General features: G+C 43.1%; 1 protein-coding gene across 1 annotated transcript in view; it reads right to left on the minus strand.

Moving 5' to 3' along the window:
• The window catches only part of TOX2 (TOX high mobility group box family member 2), a 152,986-nt gene that overhangs the window by 61,481 nt on the left and 65,844 nt on the right, over positions 1-25,661 (minus strand). Inside the window, exon 3 of the mRNA XM_007938417.2 lies at positions 10,202-10,447. Within this exon, the coding sequence (XP_007936608.1) occupies positions 10,202-10,447 (246 nt within the window). The remainder of the gene's footprint in view (positions 1-10,201; positions 10,448-25,661) is intronic.

Here is a 25,661-nt window from a genome sequence, read left to right on the forward strand (position 1 = left end):
CATGGGATGTTCTTCCATTTATGTAGATCTCTTACAGTTTTTTAAAGTAGTGTTTTATAGTTTTCTTTGTACAGGTCTTTTGTGTCCCTTGGCTGACACTGTTATGGAGGCAGATAGCCAGGCCTCTCTTCCGTGGTGCCTCTGGGTCAAGCACAAATTGTATGTACCACCTAGGGATCTTCTGCATCGCAGGTGCATGGCTGTAATTCGAGCATCTCTGTAGCTCCCTCCAAAGCTGAATGGGAGGTCAGCTTAGGTAGACTGCGCTGTAAGACAGAACAGGCTACTGGTCCCCCAGCCTGCTTACTCGCCAACATGCATGCAGGCAGCACTCTCCAGTGTATGAAACGTTTCCACAGGCAGTATTTATTCTTCATTCATTCATTCAATCAGTTAGTCATCAAGCCCTTATCAGACACCTGCTAACTCTCACACGGGCACTGAGAGTAGTTCAAAACCTGTAGAACAGGTATCATCATTTCTATCTTATGTGAGGCTCAGAGAGGGAGAGGAACTTGCCCACTGGGTCAGAACAGGGACCCCACGACTTCAGACTCCCGGCTAAGTGCTCTCACTTCTGCACTCTCAGGTTCCAGTCGGCAAGCCAGCTGAGGTGCTTAACTGTGACCGCACCATCTCCCCACCATGCTCCCAGCCCCTTGGCTTCCAGACTGCATGGACGCTCTCTCCTGGAGCTTTAATATTGCCATGAGTTGCATTTGTCTTGCTGCCTTTTATAAAGACCTGGAGTTCTAAACACGTAAAGCAGCAAGATGAGAGAGAGAGCGTGCACACGAGAGTGACTTTTTATTATCCAGCCGGAGCAGGGAAAGAATGACAGCAATAACTCTCCAGTTTTATGTGCTCCAGACGTTCTGCAGAGCCAGAGACGGCTTCTCAGCAATGCCGCCGGTACATTAAAAAGCTCATTTAAAAAAAAAAAAAAAAGCTCATTTTCCCAAACATGGAACTGAATATGCACTCGGAGCAAAGAGCCATTACGCGGAGTAATAGCGAAGCGGCAGCTGACGGACGCCACTGCGCTTTTCTCTTGACTTCTCCCCCATAGCTCAGGCGCAGGTCCCAGAGCTGTTCCTCTGCCAAGCTCGGCATCCTGCCCAGAATGGAAGTTAAATGCCCGGCCCTTGTAACCCTAGCAGCCAGGGGCCATGGCTCGGGTTAGGAGCCGGGCAGGGCGCAGTGGGGGTGGGCACCAGAGGGCGCCTAAGTGAACATAGAACATTACAACCTGGCTTGTTGATCCCAGTCCAAGGGGCGGTGGTTGAGGCCAAACAAGGAGGTCCATACAGGTGTGAGGTTTCCTCCTCTCAAGTTTTTGCCCCTGTCCTCTGGCCCCCAAGTCCACTGCCTCCAGAAACCCTTCCCTGCCCTGACCTCCTGCAGCACATCTGCTCCTGGTCCCAGGCTCCAAGCACCTCACATTTCGTGCTTTGTCATTTATGAACATGAATGGCTCTTCTCAAAGTTGGAAAGATAAAGTGGTCTCAATACTGACTTGCTCCCTCCTTGGCTCATTCACTTATTCACTCACTCATTCATTGGAAGGCTGTGCAAGTTTAATATTGAGTGCACAGGCTCAGGAGTCAGACTACCTGGGTTCAAATCTCAGTGCCATCATTTCATGGCTGTGTGGCCTTGGGCAAGTTATTGACTTCTCTGTGCCTCCATTTCTTTATCTGTAAAATGGCATCAATTATGGTACCTCCTTTTCAGGGGTGCTATGAGGATTAAATGAGATGACAAATATAATGGGCTTAAGTGGGTGCCAGACACACTAAACACTAGATAGATGTTAGCAGATGATGACAGTTATAGATAGTGCATCAATTTACCAAGACAGTACAGTACAGTACAGGGTCAAACAAGAGGCAGCCTCTGCCCTCCAAAGGTCAAGGCAAGGAATCTGTGGCCAACCATGAGTAGTGATCCAGGGAGCTCATCATGGTTGTTGGAGACACCCCATGTCAGCTGGGTGTTCCAGCTCTTGCTTGGCACAGGGGTTGTGAGCCTTGAATAAGACAGCCCATTGGAAAAGCCAAATCGACACTGAGGTGAAATCATGGCGGTTGCTACCTGCTCCCCTCCTCCAGGCTGGGAATTCCTCACAGTTCAGACACCACTATTCACCATAGGCAGCCTGACAGTTGCAGAGAGCACGGGGCTTGTAGTCAGAGGCTCTTGTGCAAGTTCTGGTTCTACCCTTTTCCCAACTATGTGACTTTGGGCAAGTAACCTCTCTTCTCCCATCTATTCCATCTATAGGTAGATACTGAGGCTTAGCTGTTTGGCTGGCTCTTTGCTAAATGCTGGTGCTAGAGAAAGTTACAAAGCACAGTCCTAGTCTTCAGGCTGTCCCAGATCGATGGCCACAAAAGCACCCACATATTTCCATGAATTCAGACTGATCCCATTTTTATTTAAAATTTGCTATTTCAGTCAGTGTCGGGTTTTTTTGCATGATTTTTGATTTTTAAAAATACTACATTAAAGTATTATTTATCTCGACTACTGAGTTTTTTTGGCATGCTCTTAGAGATCATGGTTGAGATGAGAGCCTCATTTGCCTCACCCTAGTCCCAGTCCTGATCTGGAGAAACTCAGAGAGAAGGTAACTTCTGAATTGGATTCTGACGCAGGAATAGGAGTTCACCCGGTTGACAAGGGGGACGAGCCTTCTAGGCAGAGGGAACAGCATGCACTGGTTCTCACTCAAGGATGATTTTGCAACCCGCCCCCTTCCATTTGGCGTATGGAGCTCTGGCGGCATAGTGGGTAAGGCATTTGGCTGCAAACCATAAGGTTGTTGGTTCAAACCCACCAGCTGCTCTGTGGGAGAAAGATGAGGTAATCTATCTCTGTAAAGATTTACTACCTTGAAAACCCAATGGGGGTCACTTTGAGTCAGAATTGACTTGATGGTTGAGGGTTTCGGTTTATTTTTTTTCTCCATTTGGTGTTCTCTGGAGACAATCTTTTGGCTGTCACAACTGAGGGAGGAACCTAGTGGGTAGATGTCAGGGATGCTACTAAACACCCTACAGTGTACAGGGCACCCCCCAACAAAGAATTCTCTGGCTCAAAATGTCAATAGCACCCGAAGAACCCAGTACAAAAGCACAAAGGCGTGAAACATGATGGTGTATAATGCAACCTTGGGCTGATTCCTTGACCCCTCCAAGGCTCAATTTATGCATCAAACAAATGGGGATAATATTGGCATGTACCTCACAGGGTTGTTGTAAGCCTGTACTCAGTAGGTACTCCATAAATGTCAGTGCCCCTCTCTTTCCTTACTTTGAACCCACGCTGAACGTTACAGCAAACAGTCCTCAAAAGAGACAGTGTCCCTGGGTTCCAAAGAAAACTGGGACACGGAAAAGAACATGTTTTGTTCTCTTCCGACTTTTCTTGTAGAAAAAACCATGAGCCTTATCTCTCCACAAACGTGAGGCTGTTCACAGAGAACCTGCCTCTGTGTCAGCTTATCACTGGCCTGAGTTTTAACAGGGAGAGAATTTTTATGACCAAGTTATAAACCTTTGCAAAAACCATTTTTAAACTAAAAAATGCTGACAGATTCTTAACTACCATAGCTGCTAAATTAAGTATGAGAGATGGGGTGGGGTGTGTGTGCGCAAAAGAAAACAAAAGTGCTCTAACAGAGTTAGTGGAGGTTAAATAATGTTCATTAAAAATAGAAAAACAAACATACACAAAAAAAAATCTTTTGTGTTCAACTTCACACTCCTACATCATAATGTTCCAGTAAAAGGCCATTTCCCCCTGAGATAATAAAAGAATTGAATTTTTCCTTATCGGTCATCTATTTTTCTAGCTGAAGCTATTACTCCCGCTCCGGGGTTGCTAGGCAACAAGAAATATTAATAGCAGCTTTTATTAGCTTAGCTTTTGCAGCCGAGTACCAGAATGAGAAAATGGGAAACATAAATGTGTTACATAAATCTTTCAACCTTTCAGAGCTGGTGTTAGTCTCTGTTTTCATAATGATTTATGAAAAGAAAAAAGAGTGCAGGATTAAAAAAAAAAAAAAAAACAACGGAGCAGTCCCCTGCAGGAGTGTTTGAAAATAAATAATTATAACAGGGGAGAAAAAGCTGTTTAAAGACATTTTTCTGAGTTTTATAAATGTAAAAAGACATATTTCTTTCGTTGACTGCCTTGGAAAAACCCAGGGAGGAGGTTCATCCAGACTCCACTGAACACAACGAAATCTCTGGGCCTCTAGTTACCCCTGTTTAGGTCCCTCCGAGGGCTCAGTTGGTACCTCAGTTTCCCCCACTGCCACCCCCACAGAGAAATGAGATAAAACATGGCACCCTCAAAAAGCCCGCGATGGAGGCTTCCCTCTTTACCCCCTGCTTTTACTAAGATGAGTCCTTGCCCTGGTCCTGCAGCCAAGAGACACTTGGGTCTTGGGTCTTCACTTTCTTGCAGACAGTGGAACTGTGTCTTTGAGGTTGTTCTCAGGCTCTGAGCCTGTCCTGGTGTAAATAAGCCACCTTCCTCCCTAGCTGGGTCTCTTCTCCCCATCTCCAGCCAACTCAGCCTCTGACTTGCCTTTCCCAACACCCACCACTTGGATCACCTCCTTGGTGAACCAGTCTGGCCACTGCCCAAACAAAGTCAACCTAGACCCCAGCAGGTCAAGATGGGCAAACACTGATACAAGCCTGAAGACATCCAAGCCCAGTCAATTAAATGAATGAGCTAACAAACAGAGTAGCTCACACTCTTGGATGCCTACTCTGTGCCAGGCAGTGGGCTGAGCACCTTAGCTGCATCTTATCCCTGAGTCCTCCTAAGTTCCTACAAGGCAGGTAACGTTACGTCCATGTGACAGGTGAAGAAACTGAGGCTCAGGGAGGATTAATTCCCTGCTTTCGGTCACAGGCTGGGTTTTGAACTTAGGTTGGCCTGACCTCAACACCCATGCTCCTAACCACTAGGTGGTACTATATCTCAGGAAAAAAACAAAACATTATTGTGGTAGATTACACACCTGGCCACAAATCCCTTCCCTCCCTGTATCCAGGCCTTTCTGCAATGTGACTTTGCCACTTATCCTTCAAGATCTGGGGTCAATTTTTCTATCCCTCGAATCTAGGCATGGCCATATGACTTGCTTTGGCCAAAAGGACATTAGCAAACATGTTGTAAGCAGAGCTTTGCAAGATGTTGTACACTGGGGCCGTCGCTTTCTTGTTGCTCTTGGAAACCCTGTGACCATCATCATATGAACAAGCCCAGACCACCATGTGATAAAGAAGCCACAGCCAAGTCTTCCTCATTGTCCCAGCTAACACTGGGCCAGCTGCCCACACATGAGGAAGCCCATCCCAGACCATGTGGCCTCTGCCAAGTTGATCCCAGATATCTGCTGAGCCAGTCCAGATCAAAAGAACCTCCTTGCTGATCCAGAGAACTGTAAGGAAGAATCACACTTTTAAGCCTCTAAGTATTGGGATGTTTTGTTACACAGCAAATGCTAACAGAAATGATACTAAAACAAAAACATGTTATTCATTAAAAGCAATAAAATGAATAGATTGGACTAGGAGGTCTCTAGGAAGCCTTGGTGGTGCAATGGTTAAGTGCTGAGCTACTAACCCAAAGGTCAGCAGTTTCAACCTACCAGCTGCTCCACGGAGAAAAGACCTAGAGATGTGTTCCAGTGAGGATGCCAGCCTAGGAAATCCTATGGGGCAGTTCCACTCTGTCCTATAGGCCTGCTGGGAGTCGGAATTCACTTGACGGCACCCAACAAGAAGGGAGGTCTCTAACGTCCCCTGTGACTGAGAAGGTCAGATAAGGGTTGGGGATCTTTGGTCCCTGTGCCTCAGGCCCTGGGTATCAACTTGTGAGAATCAAACAAGGAGAAGCCAAACTCCCAGGGAAGGAGACATAAAGCAGGGAAGAGGGGAGCAGGGAGAAGAAGGAATAAAGGGGAGGAACAGAGAACAGCAAGAGAAGAGGGTGGTGGTAGAAGGTGTATCAAGGATGCCCAGAGTCAGTACACAGCCCCTGTTCCTGAGCTCAAGACCCTGCACCAAGGCTCCAGGCCCTAACCCAGGGCTGCAGGCTCTCATGAGGACCACCGTGAAAGCAAAGAGGTGAAGGGGAAGCTGGACAAGTGCCCAGCCCTCTCCCCAACAGCCTGCCCCAGGATACTAGCCCTTCACTTGGGGTGAAGGTCCCTGAGTCATGGCCCTTACCTCCTTCATTTGAGAAGGACCAGTCCTGGCAAGATGCTTTGGGACAGGGACCTGGAGCACGAGGGCTCTAAAACAATTGGTCCAGCACTCAGGTCTCTGACGCTAGTTGATGACATCTGAGCCTCCGGGCCAGTAGCACGTGGTGGTGGCAGTGGAGGGCCCATCCACATACACTTGTCCAGCATGGCACAGCTGACAAAGCAACGATACCCATTCTCCTGTTTGTGAGTTCACCAGAACTGGAGCCCAGTCTCCGTGTCACAGAGGAAGACTGTGGCTGGGTGAGAAGTGACTTGTCCAAGGTCCCAGAAAAACCAAGAGTCAAAGTTGGGGGAAGCTTTGAGTGAAAGCTGTGCGCCACCTCTATGCTAACTGAAGCCCGAGGTTGGACCACACAGCCCCAGAGACTCATAGGGCCCAGCTTAGGACAACCCCACATTTTCCAATTCATTAGAATCCATGGCTTGGGCGGAAGAAGCTTCGCCTGAATTCATTCCCCCGTGGGCCCAGTCTCGACCTGCCCAAGTCTCTCCGGAAGTTTCTCTGGTCCCCCAAAAGGTACAGGTTCCCAGGAACTTGTCCAAAAGGAACATCAAGCTTTGTCCCTCCCAGGACCCTCTCCTGGGTCAGATCCTAAGCTCAAACATTTCCCAAGGACGATTCCAAAATAAATTATTTCAGACTTAACAGAAGCTGTTTAATAAATCCCACTCTTCTCGTTTCCTCGGGTATTTTAGAAACTGATTTATACATACAATATCTCTCTCAAAATGAGACAATCAACACAGGATAAAATTATTGAGTTATAAAAATAGGGGTCAGATGGAGGTGCAGTGCTTTAAATTAAACCGGCAAAATATATCTTTCATACTAAATTGACTCTTTTTGTCTTGGAAATGAATGTTTAATCAGTTAAGACGCTGAAGTCGAGGGAGAAGCCTTAAGCATATTTAATTTTGTAAAAGGGGCCTGATTCCAATACTTTACATGATTCCTGCAAGCAGTCATGCTTTCAAGGCAGAAAGGCTGACTTCCATGCAAGCCCAGGAGGGGAGAATAAGCCGGGGCAGGGGACAGGAGGCCTCTGTGGCTTCTGGGATGCAGGCCAAGGAGAGCCTGACATTATGAGATGACTGTCAAACACCCTGGCCTTACCCACCTCTCCAGGGACAATACCCTTGCTGCATCTCAGTCTGTAGACAGCCTCCCGAGGGGCACCTTGGCCATCAGGGCATCCTCTGTGCTACCTGCAGCCCAGTGACTGACACCTCCATCTCTCAATCACCTGGTAAAACTGAGATGTGGATGGTAGAGATCAGAGCTGGATTTGAATTCTAGTTTCACCACTTAATAGTTATGGGACACTCATTCATTAATAAAATACTTATAGGACCTACTAAGGGTCAGGCCATCACTTTCCAAGGAAGTGATAACTACACTTGTGAGCCAGATGCCTCTTGTGGGTGCATGTAGCACCACGTGCAGACCTCATCAGAGCATTCACTACATTTTTAGAAATGGACACTTTACTTGTCTCTCCACCTGCACTGGAGTTTCTCATGGGCATCTCATATATCCAAAGCTCAGAACAATGCCTGGTACCCAGCAGGCATTCAATAAAGGCTGTGGCTTGGCTGAAGATCACTGTGGTGGGTTGAAAAATGCACCCTCTCACACACACACATGCACTAAAAGATATCAGGTCCTAATCCTTGCAAACTGCAAGTGTTACCCTTAATTGAAAGGTTTTTATTTCCCCCCTGCAGGTATGATTAAGACATGGATCTTGAAATGGAGGGATTATCTGGTGAGCCTTACAAGCCCTCACAAATGTCCTTATCAAAGAGAGGCAGAGAAAGCTGTCACTGGGAGAAGAGGAGAAGGCGATGTGAAGACAGAGGCAGAGACTGGGGTGATGCAGCCACTAGCCAAGGAATGCCGGGAGCCACCATTAGCTGAAAAAGGCAAGGGACAGATTCTCCCCTAGAGACTCCAGAGGGTGCACGGCCCGGCCAGCATCCTGATTTTGGTCCAGTGATGCTGATTTTGGACTTTGGACCTCCAGAACGGGGAGAGAATAACTGTTGTTTTAAGCCACCAAGTCTGAGGTGATTTGTTACAACAGCCATTGGAAACTCATACACTCACCTGAGCCTCCATTTCCTTGGTTTTAAAGCAGTATCTACCTCGCTTCTTGGGAGCATTATGTGAGAGACATTTGTAAAGCCCTCTGCTTGGTGCTTGACACCTAGTAGGTGCTGACGCAAATCCCAGCATCACCTTTATGGTGTGTGTGCTCATATACACACACGCTCACACACACATACTCACACAGTGACACATACATAATGCACCTTCAACCTGCAGTTCAGACACATTTTAAAAATGTGTTTCTACGGCCCCATGTCACTCTCTGCCAGACATTCTCAATGTATGTACATATTCTTATCTGGTTTTCCCAGCTGGTCTGGCTGCCTTCCCCTGGGTAACACGGCTTGGCTTATCTCTCATTACATAACAAGGGAATATAAAATTCAGTGAACCCTCACAAGCTCGCACTAATGGAAGAATTAAGGCTATCTGAGTCTGTGAAGCATCTTAAACTGAGCTCATTTTAAAGAAATCTGGAAAACGATTGCAAAGTGCCTATTTGGACAGAGCCCAACAAAAGCATTTCCTAGAAGAGGGGGTTACTAGGGGGTTACCCTGGATAAACAGATAACATACTTTGTAATTATCAGAGCTATTAGAACCAGGTGGCCTGACAAGGGTACCTGAGAGTCTGTGCAGTACGTCCCTTTAGGTAAATGAGACTTAAGGGAAAACAATGCATTTTAGTTACAAGGGGAATTTATTTTTATTCCAAATAACAACAACAGCAAATATTCCCTGATTGCTTCCTCTCTGCCAGATGTTGCCTAAGACGTTACATGCATCATCTCAGATGCTCTGCACCAAGATCTTGAGGTGGGTACTATCAGGGTTTCCAAGACAAGGAGGCTGAGGCTGGAGAGGTGAAGCCAGGATTGTAGCACAGGTCCATGGGGCTCAGAGGCCACAGATCAGCCCTTCATGCTAAAAAAGATTTATCTCCTGAGCATGGGATTAGGGCCCTTGTGATCCAGGCTTTCTCTACCGGGCTCTTTCACCTTCTTTTCTCCCTCTTTGGTTCCAGATCCTTCCTGTCCAGCCCAACAGAAAGAATGAATCACCTGCCAGGCCCCGAACACAACATGAGCCCTCCTGCCTTGTGCGTCTGTACGTGCTTTTCCGCTGCTGGTAAGGTCCTTTCCTGCCTTTTTCTATCAGCGTTTTGGTGTGCCTGCCAAATTTCTACTTATCCCACAAATTTCACCTTCTTCACTGGCAGCTCACGCAAGATACAATTTAAAAAAAAAACATGATTCCATTTATATAAAATGTCCAGAATATGCAAATATATAGAGACAGAAAGTAGATGAGCGGTTGCCAAGAGTTGTGGGGAGATGGGGGAGTGTGGGGAAATGGGGAAGTGTGGGGAGATGGGGGAGTGTGGGGAGATGGCTAAGGGGTACAGGGTGATGGATACACAACTCTGTGTACACATTAAAAATCACTAAATTATACACTTTAAATGGGTGAATTTAAGCTGTGAATTATATCTCAATAAAGCTGTTAAACAATAAATAAAAATGAGACTATACTAAAATAAATAAATACTAAGATACTGCAAACAGATCTCCAGAAATGAGCAGTGTGAAGACATTAATTGCCCTCCATTTCCCCCTAATATTCTGTAGACCCCATGCAGGCAAGCAAGTGAATCCAGGCCTTGTACATGAGCAGGGAATGTGGTCCCCATCAAGCACTGGCATTCTGCTCCCCTCTCAATTCCTTTCCCTGATGTCACCAACAGCCTCCATATCTGGTGGCTATTGTGGTGGGTATTGTGGGTGATGGGAACTCACCGTGGGCAGTTGGCCTGACAGCAGGTGGCTGTCCTGGGCCAGCATGTTGGACACCATGATGGCTGGGAGGTCCATGGCCTGGTAGGAGTAGGCAGGGAGCAGACCGTTGGGTGCGAGGCCGTGGCACAGCGAGTGGTAGCTGGCTTCGTGGTCCCCCAAGTGCAGGAGGGATGGCTCAGGGAGGTTGGGAGGTGTTATCGGGGGGATCTCATAGTCTTCATTGGTCTCGCTCTGGCTGTTATAGGTCTAAAACACCAAAAGGATACGTTGTCTTGGGTCAGGGTCATATAACTGCAAAACATGCACAATAGCACCAACAACAATTACAATACAACCTCCTGGCAAAGGAGAGAGGAGCAACCCTCCGTAAGGCAGAGGGCCAAGGTGGACCCCTGATCTGGTCAGACTCTTACCCCATCTCCAAATGAATGCTCCCTCCCATTGAAGGCTCCCTCCCTGCATATAAAAATCTACTTTTCTGGAGATGGAGGGGCAGTTCCTTCTCATCCATGCCTCTCTGTTTTCCCACCAGATATGGCCACAGCAAGTTATCCTGAGTCCGTTTCCCCAGGAAAGTGGTTCACTCAGGGTTAGCAGAAGTGTTGGAAACAGACTCAAGTATCCTGTCCCTTGCCGGGTGTTCTGTAACAAGGATCCTGGAGTCTGGTTCTTCACTGTCCTTAGAATCAGCCTTGTGTCATAGCCAAGCTGATACCTTGGGTACCCAGAAACAGGCTTCACTCAGCCTTGATATTGGATGAGCTTCCAACAGACAGGGACACAGGGTGTTCTGTTTTTGTTTTATTTTCAGGTGTAACCATGTATTAATTGTTGCTATAACAAATTACCACAAATTTGGTGACTTAAAGTAGCACAAATTTATTATCTTAGAGTTCTGGTGGTCAGAAGTGCAAAATCGGACCTTCTGGGCTAAAATCAAGATGTTGGCAGGGCTGCCTACCTTCTGCTGGCTCTAGTGGGGAACCCATTCCTTGTCTTTTCCAGCTTCTAGAGGCTACCTACATTCCTTGGTTTGTGGCCCCTTCTATCTTCAAAGCACATCACTCTAATCCCTGCTTCTGTCATCACAAATGACTCCAGGGAGGACACGGGGCCCACCCAGGGAATTCAGATCCTCTCTTGGAGACCCAGAGGCAGGCAGACCTAGAGGGAAGACAACCACGTGAAGAAGGAAGCAGAGATTGAAGTGATGCCTCTACAACCCAAGCGACACCAAGGATAGTGGGAAACCATCAACAGTTGGGAGAGAGGCATGGACCAGGCTCTCCCTCGGAGTCCCCCAGAAGGCACCAACCTTGCGACACCTCAATTTCAGACTTCTCAATTCACAGTCCTCCAGAACTGTGGGAGAATACCCTTCTGTTTGTTTTATGCCACCTAGTTTGTGGTAATTTGTTATGGCAGCTTCAGGAAACAAATATAGCTATGACTTGATAGTGCTGTCTTTGCTGTGAGTTTCAGAGATGTTAAGAGACTTCCCCAAGGACACAGAGCATGTAAATAGCAGCACACTGGCTCAGTATCCCACACTCCTTTCTCCTATTGTGGATGTTCCTAAGTGCTCACACCACAGGTATGTGTGCATGGGATGATGACCATGTCTGTATTCAGCCTGGCTACCAGGATTCTGGGAATCAGCCATGGGTACTATACCACCCCAGAAAGCAGAGTCCCACTGCCAGCTTCCTGTTCAGAGTCACCTCCTCCTGGAAGCCTGGCCACCTTAAGACTCCCCTCCTTTGACTCCTTGGCTGCAGCTGCTTGTGTGGGTTCCCAGTAGTGTTCATTACCATCATCAATTATTTTTTGACTCTTTGCTTACTTTTTACCAGTGTCTCCCCAACCCAGACCCTAGGCTGCATGAAGTCTTGTCACCAGTGCCTAGCACTGAGCCTAGCACATAGTAAGTGCTCAGTTAAAATGTCCTGAATGAGCACATGAAATCAGGAAATGCCCAGGCCTCAGGTTGAGACCTCACCTAGGTGTCTGTCCTTCCCAACAGATTGTAAGCCCTTTAGGCACCCACCGTTCATATCTGTTGACCACTCCTAACCCCCCAGCCCCCAGTACAAGTGCTGGCACACAGCAGGTGCCCAGAGAATGCTAACTGAATCAACAGTCCAGTCCTTTCTGTTAAAAAACAAAACCTTAGTACATTGGAACCTACCCAATCGACCAGAAGCCTTTTGAAAAAATAAGCATATGTTGTATCAAAATATTGGAATAACACAATTATGACAATTCTTTTAAAGAGGCAATTAGCACCCTTAAAAATAACTAAACATGCAAACACATACACGCCTCCTCCAAATACAGTCAAATCCTAAGTGCGTGATACCTGAGCACCAACCCATTCTGCTAGTATTCATACTGAGCACCTACTGTGTGCCAGCCACTGGGATGGCTACTTCTACACATATTCTCCATTTCATCCATATACATTTGGCAAAGAACTGACTATTATCTTCATCTTGAAGACTAGGGAAATGAGGCTTAGTGATCAGAAGTGTCGCAGTTAGTAAGCCTTAGCTGGGATTTGAACTCAAGTCTTCAGACTCTGCCTCTGGCATTTTTCTACACTAGCTCAGATGCCTCTTGAAGATTCATATTTCAGATTTCCCTTAATTAACACAAGGAGCTCTGGACAAGCATAGTGGTTAAAGCATTTGGTTCCTAACCAAAAGGTTGGCAGTTTGAACCCACCAGCTGCTCCATGGAAGAAAGATAAGGCAATCTGCTTCTACAAAGATCTACAGCTTTGGATACCCAATGGGCATCACTATAGTCAGAATCAACTCAATGGCAATGCATTTTCTTTTTCTTTTTCTTAATTAAGATACTGGCTACTAATTTGTTCTCTACTGCTAGTGACTTCATGAAAATATAGAAAGATGCCATGTTATAAGAGTTCCAAACCAAAACCAAACTCACTGCCATCAAGTCGGTTCTGACTCATAGTAACCTCTCCTTGGGTTTCTGAGTTGGTATCTCTATGGAAGTAGATTGCCCAGTCTTCCTTCCAAGGAGTGGCTGGTGAGTTTGAACTGCCAGCCTTCTGGTTAGCAGTCAAATGCTTTAGGTACTACACCACCAGAGCTCCCATAAGAGCTCCAGAAATTAAAATTAGTAAAACCTTACAGAAAAAAACCTCCTTGAAATAGTTGTCTCAAATTCCTTCTGCCCATTTTCTCCCAAACTCACTCCAATCACATTTTCATCCCACCTCCCACCAAAGCTGCTTGTGAAGGCCACCAATGATGTCTGTGATACTATATTCAATGATCCGTCTCAGTCCTCATCTGACCATTTTACTGGACTTTCTCAGTAGCATTTGTCATAATTGGTCATTCTCTCCTTCCGGGAACACATTTCTTCACTTAGCTTTGGGAACACCACACATGTTGATGTTCCTATATCACAAGCCATTTCTTCTCCACCTCCTCGGCTGGTTCCCATTCTTTTCCCCAACCCATTAATGATGACATGTCTCAGGGCTCAGAGCTTAGACCTCTTCTCTAAACACCCTCACTCCCTTGGTGATCTCATCTAGTCTTGTGGCTTTAATTACCATCTACATGCTGCTGACTCCCCAGTTCATATCTCAAGCTCAGATCTCTCCCTGAACTAAAAAAAAAAAAAAAAACCTCATTGCTGTCAAGTCGGATCTGACTCATAGCAACCCCTCCTTGGGTTTCCGAGGCGGTATCACTATGGAAGTAGATTGCCCCATCTTCCTTCCGAAAAGTGGCTGGTGGATTTGAACTGCCAGCCTTCTGGTTAGCAGTCAAATGCCTTAGGCACTACGCCACCAGAGCTCCTCCCACTCTGACATCACTGACTATTTCCTTCCTTGTTCATATACCACTGTAGCCATACTGGGCATACTTCTGCCCCAGACCCTTTGCATTGGCTGTTCTCTTTCTCTAGAAAACCCTTCTCTCAAACATCTACACAACTCATTCTTTTATCCCATTTGAGTCTTTATTCAAGTATTCACTTCTCAATGAGGAATTCTCTCACTGTACAATTTAAAATCATAAACTATTGTCCTTGTTCTATTTCCTTTATTATCACCTTCTAACATCCTATATATTTTATTTATTATGTTTACTATTTACTATCTGTCTCACTTCACAAAAACAATTCCCATCTGTTTTATTCACTGCTATACTCCAAGTTCCCAGAACCGTGCTTGACAAGTAGTGAGTGCTCAAAAAGTGTTTGCTGAATGAATGCATGAACAAAGCAATGACTGAATGATTAGTCACCAAATGTCAGAAGAAACAGTGGTAAGAAAATGATCTGATAGTGGGGGATGATAAGTCCCCCTCCCAGGAAATCTAAGAGAGGGCTTATCCTTCTCTGACCCAAGGGTAAGGCACAGGTCACCTGAATTAGCCCAGTATTCTTCCTTTCCAGTAATTGGTGCATGAAAACCCCTAACAGATAGTCTGTCCTTCTAGGGTAGGGGTCAGAGGTATGGGGCAAAAGGCAGGGTTAGGAGATGGGGATTTACAAACAAGTAAAAGTGAGAAGATTGAGCTCTCCTATACCAAGGAGCTGTGCAGTATGAAACTGCTGGAACCATCCTATCCTTCAATTTCTTCATTGTGTTTCTCTTTCTAAAGGAAGAATGGGAATTCAGAGCAAAGTAACACAGCTGGGGTGGAAAGGGGATCCAGAAGGAGAGACCTTCAGTTATAGTTTCCACACACCATTTCTAGGAAAGGAAGAATGGTGGATTGATTCAAACAACCTGTGGTTTGCCCTTCGGCCAAAGAAGGGTAAGCCTTCTCCCAGAATTCCTGGAGGTGGAATGTTCACCAATCATTGAGGACAACAACTCTTCCTGGCAGGGGAGTAGAGAAGCGAAGGGGAGGTCTCAGGGGCTTAAGGGAGGAGGAATCTGAAGACTATCCAATGGATCAGAAGACTATATTGCAATGATAAGCTTATGTTCTATCCAATTACTATAATAAACTCATTCACTTACTATAATAAAATAAAACGACAAATCAATTAAAAAATTCTACCACAGGAAAGTTAGAAAAAAAAGAACATTTTGTTAAATAACTCTTTCTGAAGAAATACTGAAAGCTAGAACCTAGGAATGAAAAGTGAATGCAAGAAAAAGATTCTAGAAAGGGTGAGCTTTGAAAAAACCAGTACAACTTATATTCATTCAGAACAGTTGCTGATAAGGTGACTGAAATTTAATGGGACTGTTGAATAGAGAGTCATAAAATAAAAGAGGTATAGGATTATAAAATGCATAATGATCCCAAATAAAAAATCTAGAGGATTTCAGCTGGAAGTAGTGTCTTCCCTAATGGGGAGATTAAAGATACAGATTGATTGTTTGTATTGTCAGGGAAATATAAGTTTAAATATGTTGGTTATAATCTTAATGGTAAACCATTCAAAATATAAAACTATAAAGCAGGAATTCCATACCACTGGAGGAACATAAAAAGAAAAAGAACATAGAACTTAATCAATCTTTTTTTTTTTTTTATTAGGATTTGGGTGAAGATTTACAGAGTGAATTCACTTTTCATACAGCAGTTGAACTTAATCAATCTAACAAGTGTCTGAAAAGAAAATATAAGAATAAACTATGAAACATGATAATAAATTACTAACATAAGACTAAAATTAGTAATCACAATAAATGTGAATGATTTAAATTCCTTCATTAAAAGATAGAAAAGTTAATATCTGGGTTAAAAATAAATGAATCCAGTCATATGACATTTATAGGAGACATGCCTAAAATAAAATGATACAGAAGATTAAATATAAACATATACTAGGCAAATAAAAAGTGTAAGTGGCAAAATTAATAACAAATTAAGTATAATTCAGGGCGAAAAGCATTAAAGAGACCAGGAGGGATACTTAAATTGATAAATGATACAATTCCCTAAGAAGAAATGACAGACATAAACTTCTAAGTAGATAGATAATATGCAGCAATAAAACATAAAAAACTGTTAGAAGTACAAATAAGATTTAACAAAACCATAATCATAGTGAAGCACTTTAATAAATCTCTCAAAAAGCTGACAAATCAATCAGATAGAAATGAATAAGGACAGAAGATGTGAATAGTATAATTTATCCTCTCAATTTGTTCCAACATTTAAAGAATACGTTCTTTTTAATGTTTACTGCGCACTTACAAAAAATGACCATGTACTAGCTACAAAGATAATCACAAACTTTTCAAAAGGCAGAAATAATATCGAGCACATTCTAGGATCCAAATGCAATAACGTAGTTATTAACAAAGCACATAAAAGGAGGAAGGAAGAGAGAGGAAGGGAGAAAGAAAAGAAGGGAGGGGGAATATCAAAGGGAAGAAAAGAGAGGGAGGGAGGAAGATGTTTCTGGATACTTTAAGGCCAATATTATAAATACTTTTTGAGTTAAAGAGAAAATCACAACTGAAGTTACAGACAATAAGAACATTGTCCAACAGATCCTGTGAGAGAAGAACAAAAAAAAATTATTAAAAATTATACAATATAAAAAAGTTACAAAAAAATAAAAATTATTTTAAAAATATAAAAAATGTTAACTTTTTACCTAAATGAATTTATTAGAAAACCAGAAAGACAAAATAAATGAACTCAACCCTCAACTCAAGAAGCTAGAAACAGAATAACAAAATAAACCAAAAGTCAGGATTAAAGTAATAAAATAGAAAACAAGTTTTAGATAAGAAATATAAGGAAGAGCTAATTCTTTGAAAAGACTAACAAAATTGGTAAACTGCTGACAAAAAAAAAAAGAAAAGAAATAAAAAAAACAGGATACCCAAAAAGGAATGTCAAAAATTATACTGATTCTTTAAAAGCCACTGAGAACTGCATCCTCTAAGATCACAATACTGTAAAATTAGGAATCAATAATAAGAAGATAGGGGGCAAAAAAAATCAAATATGTGGAAAATGAAAACACTCTGCTTAAAAACTACTGGGTAACAGAAGAAACGAAATGTGAAATAAAAAATTCCTAGAAGCAAATGAAAATGAAAGCACAACATACTCAAACTTTGGAACACAGCAAAAGCAGTACTCAAAGGTCAATTTATAGTAATAAATGCACACATCAGAGAAGAAGAACCAAAATCAGTATCTTACCCCCAACAACTCCAACAATTAGAAAAAGAGCGGCAAAAAAGCCTACAGTCACCAGAAGATATAGATTAAAGCAGACATGTTGTTGCTCTTGTTGTTATGTACTGTCGAGTCGGACCTGACTCATAGCGACCCCTCCTTGCGTTTCCGAGGCAGTATCACTAAGGAAGTAGATTGCCCAACCTTCCTTCTGAGGAGTGGTTGGTGGGTTTGAACCATCAGCCTTCTAGTTAGCAGTCAAGTGCCTTAGGCATTGCGCTACCAGAGCTCCTTAAAAGCAGACATAAATGAAACAAAAAACGATAAAAACAATCAACAAAAGAAGTTGATTCTTTGAAAAGATAAACAAAAATTGACAAACCACTGGCAAATTTAACTAAGGAAAAGAAAGAGAAGAAGCAAATAACATGAATAAGAAATTAAATGGGCAGCATACAATAGAAGCAACCAAAATAAAAAGAATAATAACAGAATACTAGGAAGAACTGTACTCCACCATATTTGAAAACCTAGAAGAAATGGACAGATTTCTAGAAATACATGACCTACCTAAACACAGACTGGGGTAGAAAATTTTAACAGGCCCATAACAGAAGAAGAAATGAATAAAAATGAAAACCAAACTCACTGCCATCGAGTTGGATCTGACTCATAGTGACCCCTCCTTGGGTTTCCAAGACAGTATCACTATGGAAGTAGATTGCCCAACTTCTTTCCAAGGAAGAAATGAATAAGTCAGGGGAATAAAAAAACTCCCCTCAAAAAAGTCCTGGCCCAGACAGCTTCACTGGAGAATTCTACTAAACATTCAGAGAAGAACTGACATCAATACTACACAAACCTATTCCAGAACACAGAGAAGGAGAGAATACACCTAAATTCATTTTATGAAGCAAGCATAACCCTGATACCAAAGTCAGGCAAAGACACCACTAAAAAAGAAAATTACAGACCAATATCCCTCATGAATATAGACACAAAAATCTTCAACAAAATCCTAGCCAATAGAATGTAACAATATATCAAAAAACTAATACATCATGGCCAAGTGGGATTCACACCAGGTGTGTAAGGATGGTTCAACATTAGAAAAACAATCAAAATAATCCATTACATCAATAAAACAAAGGAAAAGAAACACACAATCATCTCAAATTGACGCAGAAAGGGCATTTGATAAAATCCAATAGCCATTCCTGATAAAAACTCTCAGCCAAACAGGAATAGAAGGGAAATTCCTCAACATAATTAAGGGTATATACACAAAACCAATGACTAACATTATTCTCAACAGAGAGAGACTGAAAGCATTCCTCTTACAAACAGGAACCAGGCAAGTATGCCCTCTTTCATCACTTCTATTCAACACTGTATTGGAAGTCCTAGCTAGGGCAATAAGGCAAGAAATGGAAATAAAAGGCATCCAAATTGGTAAGGAAGAAGTAAAATCATCCCTGTGGTTGTCGTCAGGTGCCATCAAATCAGCTCCAACTCATAGCAACCCTATAAACAACAGAACGAAACACTGCCTAGTCCTATTTGCAGATTATTACAATCCTATACATAGAAAGGGAGCTCTGATAGCATAGTGCCTAAGGCACTGGACTGCTAATCAGAGGGCTGGCGGTTCAAATCCACCAGTAACTCCTCGGAAGGTAGATGGGGCAATCTACTTCCATAGTGATACTGCCTCAGAAACCCAAGGAGGGGTCACTATGAGTGGGTCCCACTCGATGGCACATAACAACAACAACATACATAGAAAACCCAAGAGACTCAGCAAGGAAGCTACTGGAACTAATTGAAAGTTTCAGCAAAGTGGCAATGCACAAAATCAACACATAAAAATCAGTCAGAGTTCTCCACATCAACAAAGAGATTTCTGAAAATGAAATAAGGAAAACAATACCATTTACAATAGCTACCAAAAGGATTAAATATTTAGGAATAAATCTTAAGAGACACAAAAGACCTATATATATATATTTAAAAAAAAAAAAAAAAAACCTACAAAACACCACTACAAGAAACTAAGAACACACCTACAAAGAAACTAAGAGAGACTCTACATAAATGGAAGAACATAACATGCTCATGGATAGACGACTGAATATTGTGAAAATGCTGCTGGCAAAACAGAACATCCATTTGCAGAAAAATGAAACAAGATCCATACCTCACACCATATACAAAAACTAACTCAAGATGGATCAAGAGCCTAAATATAAAACCTAAAGTGATCATCAGAGAAAAAAGAGAGTCACACTTACCAAACAAACAAACAAAAAAAAACCTCACTGATGTCGAGTCAGTCCCGACTCATAGCGACCCCTCCTTGGGTTTCTGAGGCGGTATCTCTACAGAAGTAGACTGCCCAATCTTCCTTCTGAGGAGTGGCTGGTGGGTTTGAATCACCAACCTTCTGGTTAGCAGTCAAATGCCTTGGGCACTACGCCACCAGGCACACTTAAGGGCTCTAATTTATGACATTAATGGACCATCAAAAATAATCCAAAATACACAAACAGCAGAAGATAAATTAGATGACTGAGACCTTCTAAAAATTAAATTCTTATGTGCATCAAAAGACTTCTCCAGAAGAGTAAAAGAGTACCTACATATTGGGAAAAAATGTTTGGCAGCGACACATCGAACAAGGGACTTATCTCTAAAATTTACAGAAAATTTCAACACCACAATATCAAAAAGACAGACAATCTGATTGTTTAAAAATGAGCAGAGGATGTGAACAGACACTTCACCAAAGAAGATATTCAGGCAGCCAACAAACACATAAAGAAATGTTTGCGATCATTAGCCATTAGAGAGATGCAAATCAAAACAACAATCAGACATCACCTCACCCTAGCACTAATAATAGCAAAATTCAGTAAAACAGAAAAGAACAAATGCTGGCAATGGTGTGGAGAGACTGAAATTCTCATACCCTGCTGGAGTAACTGTCAAATGGCACAACCACTGTGGAATACGGTATGGTGCTTCCTTTAAAAGTTCGAAATAGAAATACCATTTGATCCAGCAATCCTACTCAAAAACTCAAACTCACTGCCATTGAGTCGATTTGACTCGTAGTGACCCCTCCTTGGGTTTCTGAGGCAGTATCACTATGGAAGTAGATTGCCCAATCTTCCTTCCAAGCAGTGGCTGGTGGGTTTGAACCGCCAGCCTTCTGGTTAGCTGTCAAATGCCTTAGGTGCTATGCAACCAGAGCTCCTAGCAGTCCCACTACTAGGTATATATCCTAAAGAATTAAGAGCTGAGACATAAATAGATATATGCACGCTCATGTTCACTGCAGCACTATTCACAACAGCAAATTGATGGAAACAACCTAAGTGCCATCAATGGATGACTGGATAAACAAACGACAGTACATATACACAGTGGAATACTATGCAACATTAAATAATAATGAAGAATCTGCAAAATACCTCATATTATGGATGAACTTGGAGGACATTACGCTGAGTGAAGTAAGGCAATCACAAAAGGACAAATACTGTATTACACACTGCCATCGAGTCGGATCCGACTCATAACGACCCCTCCTTGGCTTTCCAAGGCAGTAGCACTACGGAAGTAGATTGCCCAACTTTCCTTCTGAGGAGTGGCTGGTGGGTTTGAACCGCCAGCCTTCTGGTTAGCAGTCAAATGCCTTAGGCACTAGGCCACCAGAGTTCCTCATATTATAATAGTCCACTATTATAAAAAGTCAAGGAAAGGTTTAAACATGAAAAGAAAAATTCTTCGATTGTTACCAGGGAGGGGAGGGGAAACTACTAACCCGGTAAGAGACTCGTATTAATTTAAGTGAAAAACAAAAACAAAAAGAAAGGCACTGAGAGTTCCTTTGTAACACCATATAAGGCCAATTTTGGTAAATATTTATTTCTAGTTTGTTAATTCTGTTGTTTAAATCTTCCAAATAGCTTTTAATATTCTTTTCTGCTTGATCCATTGGTTTCTGAAAGGTATGTTAAAAATTTCCACCATAATTGTGACTATCAATGTCTTCTTATATGTCTGCCCATTTTTGCTTCATATATTTCAAAGCTATGTTGCTAGGTATACACAAATTAATTATTATTATATCTTCTTGGTGAAGTGTTCTTTCATTTGTCACTGGTTTCCTGCTGTACCCCAGTTACTGTTTGCTACAAGACTGACATACTGACCATCAATCTCCACCACCCACCACAATGCCATATAAGAGAAGGGCAGAGAGATTCAATGAGGGAAGAAGTCTGTAGCAGTAGACAGTAATTTGACTTTTCTTCCATCCCTGCCTCATACCCTCAAGCCAAGTCAGAAAGGCTCAGAACAGTTTATTGAGTCTGGAAAAAAAAGCATGAAGGAGGAAGTTGGAACCTACTCCCCAGTGAAGCCTGGCGAGAAAACGTTTTTTTTTTGAGAACCCAATTTTTGTCGCCAGGAGTTGAGAGGCTTACGAGGACATCAACGGGTATCTGCCCCTGAATGGGAGATTTTAGATGGTGGGAGGATAGCTGGAGCTGCCTAAGAAATGGCAGGGCAAGGAGAGAGAAGCAAGGGACAGAGAAAGAGATAGAGGAAGCAGCCATCATGTACAAGATTTAGCAAAGCAAGGACGCAGGAGCTCCTGGCGAGGGGAGTGAGTGCTAAGGAAGACAGCCAGAGTAAATACATCTAGAAGTGCGCCATCCAAGAAGATAACCTCAAGGGACAAGGAGACCTCAGCAGCAAGAAGTATGTCAACAGGGGTACTAGCTACAGGTTGGGTCTTAAGAGGTTAGTCAAGAGGGGATCTCCAGGTTCCAGCACCTCATGGAAAACAGCCAGCACGTAAAGGCTGCTATGACAATGAGCACCGATGGTGGGGCATCAACAGTACTAGTTAGGTAAGATGTTCTGACCCCATTCCTTTAATCCTATCTCACCCTGCACTGACCCTAGACTCTCCAGAACAAGAAACAGGAGTGTGTGAGGTGGGGGGGGGGCGGGGAGTAACAGACAATCCCCACATCCCCATTCCTATGGCAGATTCTTGGGGCTGGGAGCTAGGCAAGGAAAGAACACAGGCAAAGTTATGACACTGACATTTTGATTCTAAGAGCTGAAAATGTCTAAAAAGCTATGGGATCTGCCAGAGATACCTGCCAAGAAGAGAGAGGGGTGGTTCAGCAGAGCAAGTCTGGAGGCAGTGGTGTGAGGTAATGAGTTGATGTCTAGTACCTAGTGCAATCCAGCTGACTCAACAAGCCAGAGTTACAACAACGGCAATGATACTTTACATTGATACAAGACTTTGGGATTTTCACATATTTCAAATATTCTTCCCAACAGACCTTGAAGATTCTTGGGATCCATAATCAGTCAGTGCTGTTTGTTGATCTGCAGAAAGAATACTGGCTTTGGAGTTAGAGTGACTTGGGGAATTCCAGTTCTGCCACTTACTTGTGGTGGGACCTTTGGCAATTTATCCAAACCATCTATTTTTCCACTTCCTTATCTATGATAAGAAAACCCCACCTAACACCCAAGAGAATTACATGAGTTAACAGATGTGAAAACATGCTAACAGAAAGGCAACATGAAGCACCCAAAGGAGGAGAAAAGATCCCCTGTGGAAAGCAGAACAAGCGCTAAATGTCCTTGTCATTTGTTACGGGTTCAGTTCTGTTCCTCAAAAATAATGTGTTGAATGGTGGCACTGAGAAAGAGGAAGACAGAGAGGTAACAGGAGGTAGAGACACAAAGATGAACCCTTTTGCACACACAGTACTGCGTTGTCAGTGAAGGCAAATGTGGATGTAAGTGTGGATAGATGGGTGGACAGGCTTAACTATTAGGTATGTCTATGCAGGGGGGAGTGTGGAGTGTGCCCAAGACCATGTAAAGGTTGGCGGACAATGTTTCTACAAGTGTATTGCTATGTTCTGTAAGAATTCCCAGGTGTATAGTGGAGCTGACAAGCAACAAGGTTGTAGTCACTTCTTGGGCACAGCCAGCTACCCAGAGGGAGCAAGTAGTTGAACCTGTGGGCTCAGGACCATAGTCTCAGGGGACATCAAGATCAATTGGCATAATATATTACACAAAACATTGTTCCACCTCCTACTTCGGCGAGTAGCAACTGGGATCTTAAAAGCTTGCAAGCAGCCATTTAGATGCAACAATGGGTCTCTCCTCGTCCAGAGCAAAGAAGAATGAAGAAAACCAACGATGCATGGAAACAATTAGTCCAACAACTGATACACCATGTGATCCTCAGTCTATACAACCATGAGACCAGAAGAACTAGATGGTGCCCAGCTACCACTGTCAACCACTCAGAGGGGGATCTATGTAGGAGATCCTAGACAGAGTGGGAGAACAACCTGGAACAAAATTCAAAATCATTTGGAAAGGAAAAAAAAAAACAGGACCAGGTTTGCTGGTCTGATAGAGCCTGATGGAATCCACTGAGACTATGGCCCCTAGCTGCCCTTCAGGTCTGGAATTGAACCCACACCTCTGGCTTCCAGACAAACAAAAGACAGGTATATGAGGTAAATATTTACCTGAGGTAGATATATTCCTTGGAGAGTACAATCATGGGAGAAAGAAGAACTGTTTATGCACAGGGAGACAGCAGGGGGCAGGAGTGCATGGAGGGATGGACACAGGGAAGAGGTAACTATCAGGAGGAAGTGGGAGGGGAGCTGTTGCATTGGGGTAAATTTTAGTCAATGTCATGAGACAACGTGTGTGTGAACTGCTGTATGGAAAGTGAATTTGCTCTTTAACCTTCCACCCAAATCACACACACACACACAAAAAAAAGTGTTGAAATCCCTGCACCTATAAATATGACCCTGTTTGGAAATAGAGGTTTCTTTTGTTATGGTAATAAGGTCATTACTAGAGTAGGGTGGGTCCTAATCTAATCACTTCAGAGTTATGAGAAGAGCAGAACAGACACTGAATGACATGGTGGAAGACAGATGTGATGTGAGGACTTGTCTACAAGCAAAGGAACACCAAGGGTCACCAGGAAACACCAGAAACAAGGAGAGGTGTACAGAAGAAACCAACCCTCCAAGACCCTGATTTGGGCTTCCAGCTTCTAGAATTGTGAGAAATAAACTTCTGTCCTTTCAAACCACCCACTTATGGCATTTCTGCCATGACAACACCAGGTAATCAAGATACCATTTGTAGATGAGGAAATTGAGGTTCAAAAAGGCAACATGACTTATCCAAAGTCACATGGATAGCACTTATGGGTACCAAGATGAGAAGGCCTGACTCTCTGAAGTTAAGGCATGGTCTACCACAATTAGTGTCCTCCCCCCCCACACAGTAATCCTGGTTAGCCCAGGACAGTCTTGTTTATATCTCTTACCCTGGAGTAGTTTTTAATACTGCACTCTAAAAAGTACCCTGGTTTGGACAGTAAATTATACAGCCACCCTATCAATCTATCCTATCCTACCATGTATCTGTCAGTTTATAGTACAGTGGTGGCTTGTGTGGTGCGATGATGTTGGAAGCTATGCCACCAGTATTTCAAATACAAGCAGGGTCACCCATGGTGGACAGGTTTCAGTGGAAAACAAGACAGACTAGGAAGAAAAGCCTGGTGATCTACTTGCAAAAAGTAGTCAATGAAAACCCCATGAATTGTAACAGAATATTGTTCTATATAGTGCTGCAAGATGAGCCCCTGGGTTGGAAGGCATTCAAAATACACACTAGCCGCAACAATGGGCTTCAATCACAAAGAGGGCACAGGACCAGGCAATGCTTTGTTCTATTGTATGTGGGGATGCCATTAGTCAGAGCTGACTCAACTGCAACTAACAACAACCAATCTACCATTTTAACAGGCAAACCCTGTGAGACCATCTCAGTTGAAAGACTACAGTGCAATTCAGTGTTTTCCAATTCTGTTTTCAAAACAAGGAAAATGGTATCTTATCCAAACCCAAAGCCTTGTCAATTGGAACGGGGTGCCCAGCCTTATAACTTATTACGTGTACAGTGATTTTATGAATTCAGTGGGGAATGAAATGCAATTCTGTCAGGCTTGTCTGTGCCCATAATGACTGAGTCAAATTAATCATCTTGGATAATACCCTTGTGTCACCCATCTCAGGGATGTTTAATAGAATCTTTCTGATTCATGTCTCGCAGTACATCAGATCTGGAGTATTGCCACACTTCTGAAAATCTGTACAATTATGCCTCCTTGTTGGTCTGTCATTTTTTCTGGACTAAAGATGCTCCTTAAAAAAAGGAAGGAAAGAATGAAGAAT

The sequence above is a fragment of the Orycteropus afer genome, unplaced genomic scaffold (assembly GCF_000298275.1).
Source record: "Orycteropus afer afer isolate SDZICR_OR568_19922 unplaced genomic scaffold, OryAfe1.0 scaffold00049, whole genome shotgun sequence".
Classification (NCBI taxonomy): domain Eukaryota; kingdom Metazoa; phylum Chordata; class Mammalia; order Tubulidentata; family Orycteropodidae; genus Orycteropus; species Orycteropus afer.